Source organism: Eucyclogobius newberryi, unplaced genomic scaffold (assembly GCF_026437365.1).
Source record: "Eucyclogobius newberryi isolate DKJ021-1_F unplaced genomic scaffold, fEucNew1.0.hap1 SCAF_3, whole genome shotgun sequence".
In the NCBI taxonomy this organism is placed as follows: Eukaryota; Metazoa; Chordata; class Actinopteri; order Gobiiformes; family Gobiidae; genus Eucyclogobius; species Eucyclogobius newberryi.
In genome coordinates, this window is record NW_027315945.1 from 22,237,887 (window position 1) to 22,252,847 (window position 14,961).

The following is a 14,961-nucleotide window of genomic DNA, read 5'->3' on the forward strand; positions in this document are numbered from 1 at the left end:
GCTCATTCACACACTTTACTTATTATACAGATAGACACACCCACTTCGTCTGTATTTTTGTTGACTTTCTTTCAATGCCTGAAAATACATTCTGCTTAATAAATATACTCTTTGTGCAATTTTAACCTTGTTTTGTTTTAATTTGTATGCTTTTACGAATACAACAACCTCATGCATTTCAAAACATATTTCTAGAAGTATAAGCTTTCAATTGTAGTCATTTGTGCAGCCCAATAACAAATCACATATCCACTCACATAAGCAGTCCATCGTGAACATAGCTAATCAAATTAAACCAAATACTGTGGCTTCTCGACTCGCAAGATTCTACACCAACAGAACCATGTTCGATCTAGCCATAGGTGTTGCCGGGGCATATGTGTGTGAATTTTTGTATTTGTGCATATAATGGTGTTCAAACAGTGCAAACAAATAAATAAACATGACAGGCTATTTTCAGGAGGTTCCGTCCAGTAATGAGGGCTTTACTAATAAAATGAGTCCAAGATTGTAATAAAAAACAAAACAAATTCAGCCTGTATTTATATTTCATATAAACAATGTTTTGGGTTATTTTGTGTGACAATTTTACTTCCTCTAAGTTTTCTCTTTTGAAATGACTATAATCATTTACAGTAGAAATGACAGCCAATTTAAACACTTCTGGATAGATCACAAGGGTTAATATCATCCACATTCTTACATATTTGTATTAGTCCCAATAATAGATGTGTGTATCTTTGTAGTGAGGTGTAAATATATGACAATGTAAATGTTTTTTCCCCCCTATGTATGAACAGGGAATGCAACTTTAGTTTTCAGGTAACCTTTTCAAACACTTCATATCTGACAAACTAGAAGTTCCCTCTGCCAAGTGCTCAGGGACTCTCTTAGGTCCTCATGATCTGCAGAAACTGAAATGTAAAATAATAAACCCTAAATATCTGCCTAAATAACACACACACACACACACACACACAAGGCAATGTTTGGAGGTGGCTGGAGATGTTTTATTGTATCTGGGGCTTCCTCTCTGCTTCGCCCAGCTGAGATTCTTCTGCCTGTTCTCCTGGTTGGCTCTCTGCTCTTCTTCAGCGCGTTCTCCAGGCCTTTCTTCTGTTCAAACAGGGTGGACATTTGGCCCTGACGGTAATTTTCAGCTCTTTCAGCTTTGAGTCTTGTTTGACCAGTCTCTCTTGGGTTTTTAGTCTCAGTTCTTGGGCCTGGTCATCAAGTCCGGTTTTTAGTCCCTGCGATACGTCGAGCTCCTGATTCTTCTCTGTCTGCAAGGAGGCTGAGACGGTTGGCACTTGACTCCGTGTCTTCTTTGGAAGCTTTATGGCCTTGCTCTGGTTGTAAATTTTTTCTTTCATTTCTGAAACTTTGCGTTTGGGCCAAGCAAGTTCCACTTTCAGATCGACAGTGGTCCTCATGGATGTGTTGTACAGATACCAGATCTCTTTGTACTCCGTTTCTGTATTTTTCAGTCTTGAGTCTTTTTGTTTGAACAGTCTCTCTTGGGTTTTTAGTCTCAGTTCTTGGGACTTATTGACCTAAACCTGGTCATCAAGTCGAGCTTTCAATATTGCATACAGTTTCCTGAGGTCCTGAACTTCAAGGCTCTCCTTGGGAGCTGCAGACATGAGCTTCAGACAAGTTTTTGGGACTTTATAGAACAGAAACCTAAGCTAAATTATGGATGCCTAATGCCTATCATTCTACAACATGTCAAATGTGTTCAGATGTTTATCTATCACAAAACATGCATTTAGGCTGGTTGTCTGTGTAATACAGAGAACACACGGATGGACACGAAACGTAACATCGATTAGTTTATACCTGGCAAAACGTTCCATTTCCATAGCATTTATTACGTTATTTAGTTTTTCAGGCATAAACATTTCAAGACATCGCATCTGAGTAGTAGATCCATGGCCCTCAGATCCGTGGTGGTCATTAGATTGATGATTTGTTCTGTTATTAATCTCATAGATTCAGTTTTACGCCTGTAGCTCATTCGTGGCATTTGGGCTCGCCCACGGCATCTCGGCCAGGTCACTTCACCTACACGCGCTGATTGGTCTAGACGGTCACGAGCCGGGCTAGGGCGGCGCGCAAGAGCATAGCCGAAGCTAACAGCTTAAAATGCGTTTTAAAGACAACTGAAGAATCTTAAAATTAGAAAAAGTCAATGACCTATTGATTTTTTCTAATTAGGTAAGAATTGCCGCTATATCCGAATTTTTTTAAAGCTCTAGGTGCTCTTTCAGCCGAACACGAGCAGTTTTTCGTTATTGCGCTCTAGGGAAAAAAAGCTTTCTGAGCTGCACGATTTCTTTGGCTGCAGTACCAATGGAGTGGCCACTGGGGGCGGTGGCGACATGCTGCGGTTAGCCATACCCTATCCAGATAATATAATAGTTCCATGAGCCATGATCACATCACACAAACCACACTATTTTGCTGTCAGGTCATATTTAGTCACATCGCCCTCTGGTGGACATTTCAAAGATAATTATTTTCGGCACTCGATTGCTCCGCCTCGTGAGCTCTCGATGATCTCTGGGTGGGATTGATCGATCGGCAGATACGGGGCGATGGCTCAAACTGAGGCTCCTCAGGACGATATGGCTGAACCTCATCCCGCTGCGTCCGGGGAATATGACAAGAAATGTATTTTCTGCAAAGTGGTAAACAAGGAAATGGGGACGGAGCTTCTTCATTGCGTAAGACCATTGTGATATACGTAATAGCGAGGTACTAGCTTAGCTTTAGCCAATACATGATCAATACAAACAAACAGCCAAAGTAAACAGCTGTAATCAGCATATGTGTATGTACGACTAATATATTACATATATACAAAGTTAGATTTCTTCTGTAACTTTTCAGGTGGAGAGTCCACAACCTGCTTGCCTCAGTGGACATGTTATTGCCTGGTATGTTCCACAGTATGGCATTATTATATGTATCAATCTCCAAGACGTGTAGCAGGTCAGATCTGAGAAGAGCGACCCCACTCGCAGTTATAGTCAACTTTCGTGCCATACTGCGAAACATACAGATAACATCTCCATGGAGACAATCAGGTGGCGGACATCACTCCAAAAAAGTTACATAGTTCTCCTTTAAATTATTATGGGTAATGCATGCAGCAGAGGATTATATGATTGATCTAGAGTCATAAATGTCAGAGAGATCATGATTTCCTATAAGTGATCTGTTCTGTATCTACCTGCGTTGCACCAATGAAATTTCCCCATGTGGGACAATAAAGGATTATCTTATCTTATCTTATCTTATCTTATGATGTTCAACACTGTTATTGGACTAGGATGAAGAAATCTGTTGTTTCAAAGACATCAGACCAGCAGCACCACATCATTACCTTGTGGTACCAACTAAACATGTTGGCAACTGCAAGTCTCTCACCAAAGAACATCTACCTTTAGGTGTGTACTTTGAATAAAATGTTCAAATACCATGTAACAGATAACGCATACTGTTATTACTGTGGCATTTTGCAGTGAAACGAATGGTTGAATTAGGAAAGGAGATCTTGGAAAAAAATAATCTAACCGACCTCAGTGATGTAAGGTGGGTTTCATTAAAGCAATTCAAACACACACAATGTGAAATTTATGGTGGAGCATTCAGTAAGGTCAATGGTTAATACATACGTATTTTGCAGGTTTGGTTTCCATTGGCCTCCGTTCTGCTCAGTCACGCACCTGCACCTTCATGTCATGGCCCCTGTTAGTCAAATGGGCTTCATGTCTCGTCTCATGTATAAACTCAACTCCTACTGGTTTATAACCGTGAGTAACTATAGCTCTATACAGACTAATTAGGCTTAATGTTCGCTGACAGTCAGCGTCGTTATTGCAATTGGATGAAGTGTCTTTTGCAAGTTTATGATAATAACAACTTTGAGACCTCCAAAATCTGTAGTGATTTCCCCACTCTGCACAAACTTGAAAGTCTGTACTCTGCAAGTGGAGCCATGAAGCATATGAAAAGTGAAGGGTGGTTGATGTGATGTAGCCCAGTGGTTCTCAGTCTTTTTGTCTCGAGTACCACTTAGCTTTATCTCACACTTAGATTTTTGCTGTGAGGTCTCATTGTTGCACGAGGCTTCACCAAAAAGTAGTCTTAGCAGTAGTATAATAACATTATTTATGTGCAGTTATTAGATAAATATTAAAACAATATTGTTGATAAAATACAACTTGTATTATTGAAGCTTGTCCTGAAAGGTGCCACTCAACAGCACATGTAAAATCTAACTCTTGTCTTTGCTCGAATGTTTAAATAAAATGTCTTTTCAATGTTCTTTTTTACAGGCTGATCAACTGATGGAGATACTAAACTCGAAGGTAGAGGCCAACTGATGTCAACAAACAAGTTGGCCAGAACTTTGCTGGGTCAAATTATTACATCTCTTACCTCTTAATGGGCCTTTTAATTGTACAAACTAATTGCCTGACGTGTTATTTATTCATAAAGGGTTTGAGTAAATATGTTTTATACCATTTAGCAGGTTTAAATTGAAGCCTTTAGTATTATATGGATGAAGGCAGAACATTGTTTCAGAGAGATGAATATTTTATAGTTTTACAAAAAACAGTAAACAATCTTTGGGGCATTATGATTGTGTTATTGTCACATCTTATTCCTTAATATGAACTGTCAGCCATATGATATTATTCATGCTCTCAAAATTAATTAAAGTACTCATTGACCATTGTCTACAATATGTTATGACTCCATTTCATCTTCCTGGTATGATGCATGACATTATCTTCTTGCCACAACATATTGTGGGGTAAAAATCACAATTCTATTGCCTATTGTTAAAAATGCACTTTCTGGAATTAAATATAATAAAGATTGTATGAATGAATACATTTGTTTCTGTGTCTTTTACTTTATGGTCAAGATATTAGTATCAAATTAAACCTCAATAAATAAATAAGTTCATCTTATCACATTTATAATTCACGTAGCACCAACAAGTTCTATATACTTGAGCACAAAATTAATGGGAAAAATATTATTCTATTTGATGTAATCAAATGTGTTGGCACCATAAACTTAAGGTCCATTAAATGTGTAATGGGAGGGAGAGCTCGTTGAGGAAAAAGACGTAAAGAGACCCATTTTAATAACGAGCCACTTATGAACGGGACTGACCCCTAGTGGTACTCATTTCAAAGTGTTGTTTCAAGTCGGACTTATTTTCAAGTAACAACAAATATGGCGGCCAACGCAAGTCGCTCATGCCTTCAATTTTTACTTCATCTTGCACAAGATAATTTAGATTTCAGGTTACCGGTAAGTATTATAACCATGATATGCATATTTTAACGATTTTTGATGTTGGCTGCGCAAACAAACCGGACCATACGCTCTTGTTTGTTTATCAAGCGCTTAGTTGCCATTTATAACATATTCGTAGATCTGTGTGCATTATGTACTGACATTTTATTTGTATACTGTCTAAGGAGATCAAAAGCCTGCTTGCTCTCCGGGGAAAATCATTCACTCCAACTTTAAACTTCAAAGAAAAGGCGTGTGCAAAGTATTTTTCATTATTTATTCATTTCACTTATCAATTGCTGATGACACTGAATGTCTAATGATTTCTACAGGCTCCTTTTTGGTGTTTGGATGGTTTGTCTGAAGAAGATATAAAAGATGTTATGGCTAGATCCGTTTGTGCAAAGTTAGTAAAGTACCATTTTACATTAATTTGATATTAAATACAGGCGTTGCATTGTGATGGATTGTGATTTTACTTAGTTACCCGTCACTAATGTTATGTATTTTTTGTTTCAGATCTGCATTTGAACTCTGGGGCCATGGGAGAACACACAGGGAACTCAAAACATCCCTCTTAAATTATCCAGTAGAGAATATGGTTTGTCAAAATTAACCGTGTCAATGTACTTTATAAAGTACACAATTGCTTACAGTTTCTTCTTTATAGAGTCCGTTCATGAAGCAAGACTCCACCTATAGAGTCAATGTGTACACCTTCAACAAAACTCTGGAGTTTACAGAAAGAATAAAAAGGATTGATGTAAGCGTTTTTCTCATAATTATATTTGCATATACTGTACATTCTTAAATTATTCTCAATGTTTTTTAGGACATGGACTATCTTCCATTTGAGGGAACTGTCAATCTCAAGAGTCCACAGCATGTTTTCTGTCTGCTTGAAGATTACGGCACAAATCCCAACAACATTCCTGACCATCCAGACTATGTGTACTTTGGTCGCTGGGTAAGAAACCATGACATGGGATTACCCCATGATAGTGAAATTGTTACATTAATGGTGTAGGGCTGCAGTGATTATTCGACTAATTGTAACTAGTCAACTATATAAAAAATATATAATTTTGTCGTATTTTGAAAATCATGATCATTATCTGGATTATGCAAACTCCAAATCACATACAAAAAGACTGTGGCATTATGAATGTCAAAAAATATTTCAGATTGTCCTCAATGATACACTTAATTTGTAAATATTCTCTATCTCAAAGCCTTGTTATATATGTCACATATTTAAAAAGTCTCAATGTACAACAAAAATAATTGCTTACTTGTCAACTATTAAAGCAATTGTTCTTAAGCCCTATGATCGTGGATGCTAATTTCTATTGCATATATTTACCATTCAGATTGCAGATGGACAACGAGAGCTGATTCGATCCCACAGTGTAAAGAACAGGCACTTCATAGGAAACACTAGCATGGATGCTGGCCTTTCTTTTATCATGGCTAATCATGCAAAAGTAAACCAAAATGATGTTGTATTTGACCCATTTGTTGGTACAGGTAATATTTGGCAATTTGTTTTGATTAACAAGTAAATATTTGATAAATGTTACTTACATATTTATTTGGGTGTTATGTTTTTAGGGAGCCTTTTGGTTGCTTGTTCGCAGTTTGGAGCCTATGTATGTGGAACAGACATTGATTACAATATTATTCATGGCAGGGGTAAGCTTTCATTTTATAATATTTTAGTTTACATTTAGATACATAGAAATTGTTTAATGATCTAATTATTTTCAGGTCGGTCAAGTCGCAAAAAGCAGAAGTGGCGAGGGCCGGATGAGAACATCAGAGCTAACCTGCGACAGTACGGAACCGAGAGACTGTATTTGGACGTCATGGTGTCAGATGCGTCCAAGCCTGTGTGGAGAATGGCTCCTCTGTTTGATGCCATCATTACTGATCGTAGGTCTCTTTACAACAACTTCCTAAATTTGGCTAAAAAAAATTGTAAACTGCACCTGCACTTCTTATTTATCACAGCCCCATATGGCATCCGCGAATCGACTAGAAGAACAGGCTCACACAAAGATGTTAAGCCTTGTGATGGCATGTAAGTAACAACTATAATATAGATATAGTATAACAATTGTATCGTATGTAAATTATTTAGATGTTGCAAACTATGAATATCAATTAAAAATGGAGGGCGGTATAGACATTTATTTTTTAATCTTCTAAATCTTTGTCAACAGTTACGTAGAGTCACATGTTCCTGTGTCTCAGGCGTATCATCTCAGTGACATCTTTAAAGACCTGTTGAACTTCTCTGCTCATCACCTCGTCCTGGGGGGAAGACTTGTTTACTGGCTGCCCATCTACAGACCAGAGTAGGTACTAGGTGGTGGACGATATTGACAGAAATGAATATCTCAAAACATATTTTGCATGAATTCAATAACTATATCTCAAGCTCAAGTATCGCGAAAACTTGAATTGACCATTCATTTAATCATGAAAGGGCAGAAATATAACTTTATATCCTTGTTTGGAAGATTACATTAGATGTTTCTGTTTTAATTACTCACAATACACTCGATTATAATAAGAATAAGAATTATTTTATTTCCAAAACAACAACTGTGATATTATGCATTTTTAAAAAATATATTACACCCACCTCTAGAGAAGACCATAGGTTATGATTTGTTACCACCATTGCACCATTATTCTTATAAAATCAGTGATGTTCAAGGACTATTGTATAGTCCTTATATACTTAGTAATAGTGGCCTCTTTTTTCTCTCTGTGTTCAATATTTTGAGAATTACATTTGCAAATACATACAGTAACATAATAATTGCTGTTTTATGTTGAAAGTTGTTTTGAAGGTTTTGAAACAATATCTCCACCAGAGGGCAGTTGTGTACAATGAATGGAGGAGAAAATACACGTCTGACAGACAACATGTAATAGTTTGCACCATCTTTAGTAAAGACTTTTGAAGATATTTAGTTGTATCACAGTACACCAGAAGAGGAGAAAAGAGTTTTGTTAATAATTAAGGTAATTGGGAAAAACCTAAAATGCTCGCTGGAAGTATGGAGTTTGAATATATGAAAACAGTACTTGTCCTTATGGAAGTGTCTTTGTTCTCAGCTATTTAATTCCACATTATCTAAAACAAAGGTCCCCAAACCTTTCTGGCATGGGACCCACAAAATACCCATGTAACCATCGCTGGACCCCAATCCAATAAATTTAATGCAATTATCATTTCTGAATTAAGAAATTGGTTTAGTTACATTTATTTAATAGTTAATTGTGTTATGACTCCAAGACTAAATATTGTATGACTTAATTGTCATTATTGTGAAATTGTATCTTGAAATCATCTTGACCCCAAGCTCAGAGCTCTGTGACCACGAAGGGTCCCGATCCCACTTATGGTACCCATGCTCTAAAATACACATTTCAATTCAGATGCATCAATAATCCTTCAATAATTATTTTATGTTTGTTTTTTTTGTACTTTACGATATACATAAAACTACCAGTACACGTCAATCACATGTTTTAAAAATGCGTAAAACAAATCTTTTCTCTCACTGCAAACTGCAGTTTACAAGCTGTCCCTGATTGTCTCATAGAATTATCTTTTGGCTGAATCTGGGCTACAGTCGCCGCGGGTACACCAAACATCAGAGGCCCTCTTACTGCTATAGCAACGGCACAGACAAACAGTGATGCACAAATCTGTCTGAGTCGGTGGCGGTCAGGAGAAAGTGCTCCTGACACAAATATGCAAACACATACATCACTGAGTGTTAATAGGCCATAACCCTGGTCGGTCGAGCGATGACAGAGTCTGCACTCAAGCTGGAGCCCACAGTCACTTTTTCCACCTTTTTGTGCAAACTCTTCAAGCTTACCGGTAGTTATTTGAAATGAGATGTTTTGCAGAAAGAAATATTGCACTTACATTGCCGAAATAGTACAACCACAATTCCCAAATGAAGAAACATTATTGGCAGTCTGTGCACTGTGAAAAAAAAGTAAATGGAAATAGCAAAAAAGATGGCCTGACATAAAAAATACATTTTACAACTGGGATTAAATGCACTGTTTTTTTTGTTTTGTTTTCAGCTATTCGGAGGAGATCGTTCCCCTTCATCCATGTCTGCAGCTCCTCAGTAACTGTGAGCAGGTGCTGTCCAGCCACACGTCTCGTCGCCTGATCACAATGGAGAAGGTCAAGGGGGCCGAGGTGAGTGCAAGAAAAGTGATCTTGTGTGTGATCAAATTGAATGGGTAACATTTTCATTAGCAGATGATGAAACATGAGACAGTGAAACAGAGTAGACAATTTGCAGAGGTGGATCGAAAAGTAAATGTAACTGAATACTACCAACCTCTGACTATTTGGATTAACATGGTGCGATTCATTTGGCAATGTCTGTCTTTAGTATTTGAGATCAATGGCCTTGATTAGCGCCTTGAAACGGACACCTTTTGCCTCACTTTTCCTAAACATGTTTGAAATGCAACCACATAATTGTCATATTGTGCCAAAGCAGTGGTGTCCGTCTATCCTCTCCATCTGGCTGTGATTGTTTTTCTTTCACAGGAGATCCCTAAATTATTTTCTCACAAGTTACACAGAAAATCCCCTATTGAATCGGTTGTTCTTCTCAACTTTTAAACCTTTAATTGCTCTGCTTTTCCCAATTGAACCTCCATAAAGCTGGTTAAAACATAACTAAACTAAACTACTTCCGATTCAAACTGTTTCTGAACACGTTTGAGCATAAACACATGTCTGGCCTCTTTGTGAAGCTGACTTATAAGTGCTCACAAGCTCTGCACAGAGGAACATCAGATTTCAAATTCCCGCCCGGATTTATTTTGTTGGTATTAATTGTAATTCAGAGGAAAGCTGCTGCTGGAGGAATCTGACACTGACTGAGCATTTGTTGCATTAGGACAATTCTCATTTCAAAGCTGAAACCAATACCACACAAAAAATGGCTTTAGAGACTTGTAATAAAGAAAACAAAAAAACTGAAGCAGAAAAATGCTTATAAAAGGCCTATTAAAATGTGTAAATGTTAGGCTTTTTTACTGAACATAAGTGGGTTAGAGCCTAGGACCTTGATAGTTATTTTCTTTCAGGCATGGTTGACAAAAATATATATATTTTTTTGAATGAAAAATAAATTAGACCTAAAATCTATGAGCAACATTTGTACTCCACAATTTAGCCAATATGATGTTAAATTATTGAAATGAACACTACATACAACTAGGGATGTCAAGATTATTAGGTTAATCAATTATCGTGATTATTCAGGTCAACCGTTCGAACCAAGAAATAATAATCGTGACCATTTTAGAAGCAAAATTAAGTTTTTTTTTGTTCATTTCATAGCCCAAATTGTTTTAGATAACACAAGAAGCACTTAGAGGTGTCTCAACCAGGGTATCGGCCCTATCTCACAATGGCAAGGATAAGTCTAATTCTTTTATCCTTTTCCTGACTCATTACGTCATAAGGCGCTGGTACAGCTGGCAGCCCGGTGTAAACGCTCTCTCTTCTTTCTCACACTTATTGTGCTTTATTTCCTATATTTTGTAAATATAGTTAGTATATTTTTTCTATTTTACTGTACGATAGGGACACGCGCTGGAATAGTTTTTTAATTCAACTGTTTTTGACTTTTTTCGGCTGGATTTGAGCGTTTTTCGTTGCGTTCGTTGTGTTGTTGTGACGTGAGCTAGCTCCGAGCGAGCCCACCAGCCCCCCCCCGCGCCCTCCGGCCGCGCTAAAGTACGGCGTGTCGTCGGTACACGTTTATGTACACGTTTATATGAAAGAGGAACTTCACGAACGATCGGGACACGCACTGGAATCGCTTTAAATTAACTTGTTTTGACTTTATTCGGCTGGATTGAGTGTTTTCGTCGTGTCGTTGCGATGTGTCTTGGCTCTGAGTCCCCCGGCTCCGGCCCCACCCCCCGGCTCCGGCCCCGCCCCCCGCCCGGCGCCGTACCGCGTTTACACAAAGGAGGAACTCATGAAACTGCGGAGAACAGTCGTCTTACCCGGAGATCGTCACGTTATCCCGTCGCAATACTGACCTAACCTAATACTGATGTGCAATTCTGTCGTATGTGCAATTACTGTGAAATTCATGTGCAATTCATGTGCAATTACTGTGAAATTCATGTGCAATCTATGTGCTGTCGTGACACATATTCATGTGCAATTACTGTCGGGATCACATGCAATGGTATTTATTTATTTGTCTATGGGAGTTTTTATTTATTTATAGGAGATCTTCTACTGAAAGTGTTTTTCAGACTTCCTATAAGTGATCTGTTCTTCTGTATCTACCTCTGTATCTACCTGCGTTGCACCAATGAAATTTCCCCATGTGGGACAATAAAGGAATATCTTATCTTATCTTATCTTATCTTAGTGGCTGTAGTGGATCTTTTGCAGAGTCAACAAAAACTACAGCCAACAAAAACCCAGGATCTTTCTCACCTGATACATTACTTATGTTTAGGAGATACACTGTATTTTTATAAAGAGGAAGCAAACCTCATCTTATTTATGCCCAGTTAAAACATGTTAGGTGGTCGATAGGTGTTACTGACTTATTACACAAGAGCCTTCGATAGAGTCATCACCTCGGCTCGCGTCACCTCATTATTTTTACTTTTCCGGGACCTCCAATCCTCCCTTTATCCCTGCTTTGACCCGCAGCTTCCTAATGCCAAGACAAACATTAAACACATATGATGTTATTTACTGCGCTCACTTTAGAAGCACATTTTTCTTCCTGTTGAGCCAAAACAAGTGAAATCGTATCCACATTTTGCCTGTGTAATTGTGTGCACGCGTGTGTGCAGGGAATGGACAACCAGGCTCACTTGCCGGACCCGCGCTTCAGTCCTTATGAGGGACACAACGCCTTCAGGGAGAAGTATTTCAGTGGACTAAACAAACGAGGCGCCAGAGAGGACACACAATCTGAGGTCAACGGACAATGAGGAACAACCAGGGCTCCAGGTCTCATTATATGATAGAAAATTAACTAAACATTGTTGTTCTACTTTTAAAAACACGAGGTAAAACAGTTTTTCTTTTTTGGTACTGCGAATAAACTCAAGTGGATTTTTCATATGACCAAATAAATAATTTTTCTATCATTATTTGAAAATAATAATAATAATAAAATGCCCCAAGAGTAGTTAGTACTGTATTTGTGCCTCCCCCAGTGATGTTTACTTCAGCTCCCATTCACTCTCCAAATCCATGTTTTGAAGAATGTTGTAAATCTAGAACATAAATGATGGTAAATTAATCAAAAGAAGAATTGTTGTATATAGGCATATGTCTTGGTTTCTACTCCAATCATTTGATCTCCATTGAATTGACTGTACTGAAACTTTATACAGCCTCTCTGTACATGGCTGGGGTTGATGAAAGGTGTAGATTTGAACCCATATGACTGGGCGTCCCCACCTCACAGCGCACCACTCCAGATAGTCAGCAGCTTTTGTTGTTTTTGACCACAGTTTACATGCAGCAGGGCTCATTATTCATCTGCACTGTGTGTCTATGCCTATACTCGTTTGCTCTGTTTATCACTTGGGCCTCTGCCTTTCCATCACACTTCCCCAGTTCACCCTCCTTCTCAGGCACAGGGCTCCCAGAAACCATCACTTGATACCCAACTCGCCAACGTTTGTGGCCAACATTGTTTATAGTTCCCACAGAGCCCTTTGTTTCCTCGCATCATCAGAAAATCAAGTAACTCCACACGACATTTTGACTTGACTTATCGCTTTGGTCTGCTTAACCATTTCTTCTTGTCACATTCTTGTTTACCACCCCGCAAGGCCAATAAAAAGTTTGGAAAGCCGCACATTTAATGTCTAATTCAGAGCTGCGGATGGCTTTCTGTAAGTGTGCGTACGTGCTGCTCTAAGGATATACTGTATTATGTTTTCGAGAGTCTCCAATGATGCAGAGTATAATTAGCAGAGAAGAGAGGGAGTTCCTCTCCACACTCCCTCTCCACACCACAAAATGCTGTCCAGACTTTGAGGAAATTGTGTGTGTAAAATCTGTTTTTACTTTATTTTTGATGCCACCTAGCAGAGCACTGGTGCAATTCAGGGACAGTAAAAAAAAAAAAGTCTTCTACTGTGGCTTTAATTTTACAAGCCCCTTTTGCTTACAATTGACCAAGTACTTGTTTTATCTGTTTCTAACTTTCTTACCCTAATTGATGTTATTAAATTTTACTATGCTACTTCAATAAAAAATGTTGGACCAATAAGACCACATCTTTTTCATTTCTCACCATCCCCTCTCCCTCTTCACCTCTGACCTCTCCCGCAGCCTCTGGGAACTCCCTGTAGGAGGCGCCGCTCGCTCTTTGGAACAATGACTAAACTCCCCCAGATTTATCAGAGAGTGATCCAGTACTGTTGTCTCAGAAGGTTTAATAGCTCACACACATCCCTCCCCATTGGTTGTAACATCAACATAAAGCTAATCATTTTTAATTATTATTTTGAGTGAGTCAACTATAAAGCTATGGTATAATTAATTTATTTAGCTTTAATTTAAGCAGGAACTTTCCACTATAACTTTGAGTCATCCAGGGTAATCAAAGATAATCCTCCAGAATACATTGAGAATTTGGAGTAAGCACAGGCCCCTCTTAGGATATAAATAAATACTTGTGCCCAACATGAGTTTTCATTTTAATGTGCGTAGTTCCGTCTCAGCTAGGTTTTTATGTATTTTCAATATGCAAGAAAACTGCGGCTGCCAAAGGAAATCTCTGTTAATTTTCACAGGAAGAACCGAGTTCACTGAATAAATGGTCATTCATAAAGATGTTGCTTTGATGCCATGTTTCAGCTGCCCTTATGTACATTGTGTATGACGAGGAAAATCCACTGGCCTAGTACTACTAAACAACGACATGTGCCAGTGTGTGCTTGGCAGCAGACACATGTCATTTAAAGACAGGCTTTATTAGACAGGAAAGGACGGTGTGAAATCCAGGGAGGGATGAGAGAGAAGGGAGGATTTGAACTCAACTCTGCGGCCGCCTGCACCTGGAGCTCGGCATTCGTGTGCTGTGCCATAACCACTCGACCGCCTGGCAGCACACATGAACTTAAAGAATACAGTGCAAAGCCATGGGGCCACACTGTATTTGTTGAATGAAGCAGTGTTGTGTTGGGGCTGAGAGCAGTGCTGCTGTGGACACGTGGAGCAGGTGCAGTGCACCTGTGTGCCGTCCTAACACCTGTGGGTCCTGAAGGCCTTCTCGCCCTGTCCACCCTCAGGTCACCCCTTTACACTCATGAACTCAGGACTCTCCCTGTACCTTCATGTAAGAGGAGAGCTCTTATCTTGTGTCTGGGAGGAGAAGCCCAGTGGAGAAGAGCCATTATACAGTCACAAATCAGAGGAGTTTATCTTCCTCAGCTGTGAGAAACTCAAGCCATCCTGAAAAAAAAACTTCAAGAACATGAAATAATCCTAAATGGGAGTCCGTGAAGAGGGATGACTGCTGTCCCTGTCGATTATACGGAATATAATCCCTCAATCTCTGCTGGTAAAAGTTGTGCCACTGAATGACAGCA

General features: G+C 38.8%; 2 protein-coding genes across 2 annotated transcripts; both read left to right on the forward strand.

Annotated features, from left to right (window-relative positions):
* Nucleotides 1–2,525: 2,525 nt before the first annotated feature.
* Nucleotides 2,526–4,871, forward strand: hint3 (histidine triad nucleotide binding protein 3). The gene is made up of 5 exons (XM_072460537.1): nucleotides 2,526–2,726; nucleotides 3,335–3,452; nucleotides 3,528–3,597; nucleotides 3,692–3,818; nucleotides 4,344–4,871. The coding sequence occupies exons 1-5, from the start codon at nucleotides 2,598–2,600 to the stop codon at nucleotides 4,389–4,391; spliced, it is 492 nt and encodes a 163-aa protein (XP_072316638.1). The 5' UTR covers nucleotides 2,526–2,597; the 3' UTR covers nucleotides 4,392–4,871.
* A 347-nt stretch (nucleotides 4,872–5,218) lies between these two features.
* On the forward strand, nucleotides 5,219–13,216 carry trmt11 (tRNA methyltransferase 11 homolog). Its single transcript, XM_072460701.1, has 13 exons — nucleotides 5,219–5,334; nucleotides 5,505–5,570; nucleotides 5,652–5,725; nucleotides 5,839–5,920; nucleotides 5,990–6,082; nucleotides 6,152–6,286; nucleotides 6,690–6,846; nucleotides 6,931–7,011; nucleotides 7,087–7,251; nucleotides 7,330–7,399; nucleotides 7,542–7,676; nucleotides 9,433–9,553; nucleotides 12,202–13,216. Exons 1-13 carry the CDS (start codon nucleotides 5,257–5,259, stop codon nucleotides 12,340–12,342), a joined length of 1,398 nt encoding a protein of 465 aa, XP_072316802.1. The 5' UTR covers nucleotides 5,219–5,256; the 3' UTR covers nucleotides 12,343–13,216.
* The last annotated feature ends 1,745 nt before the right edge of the window (nucleotides 13,217–14,961 follow it).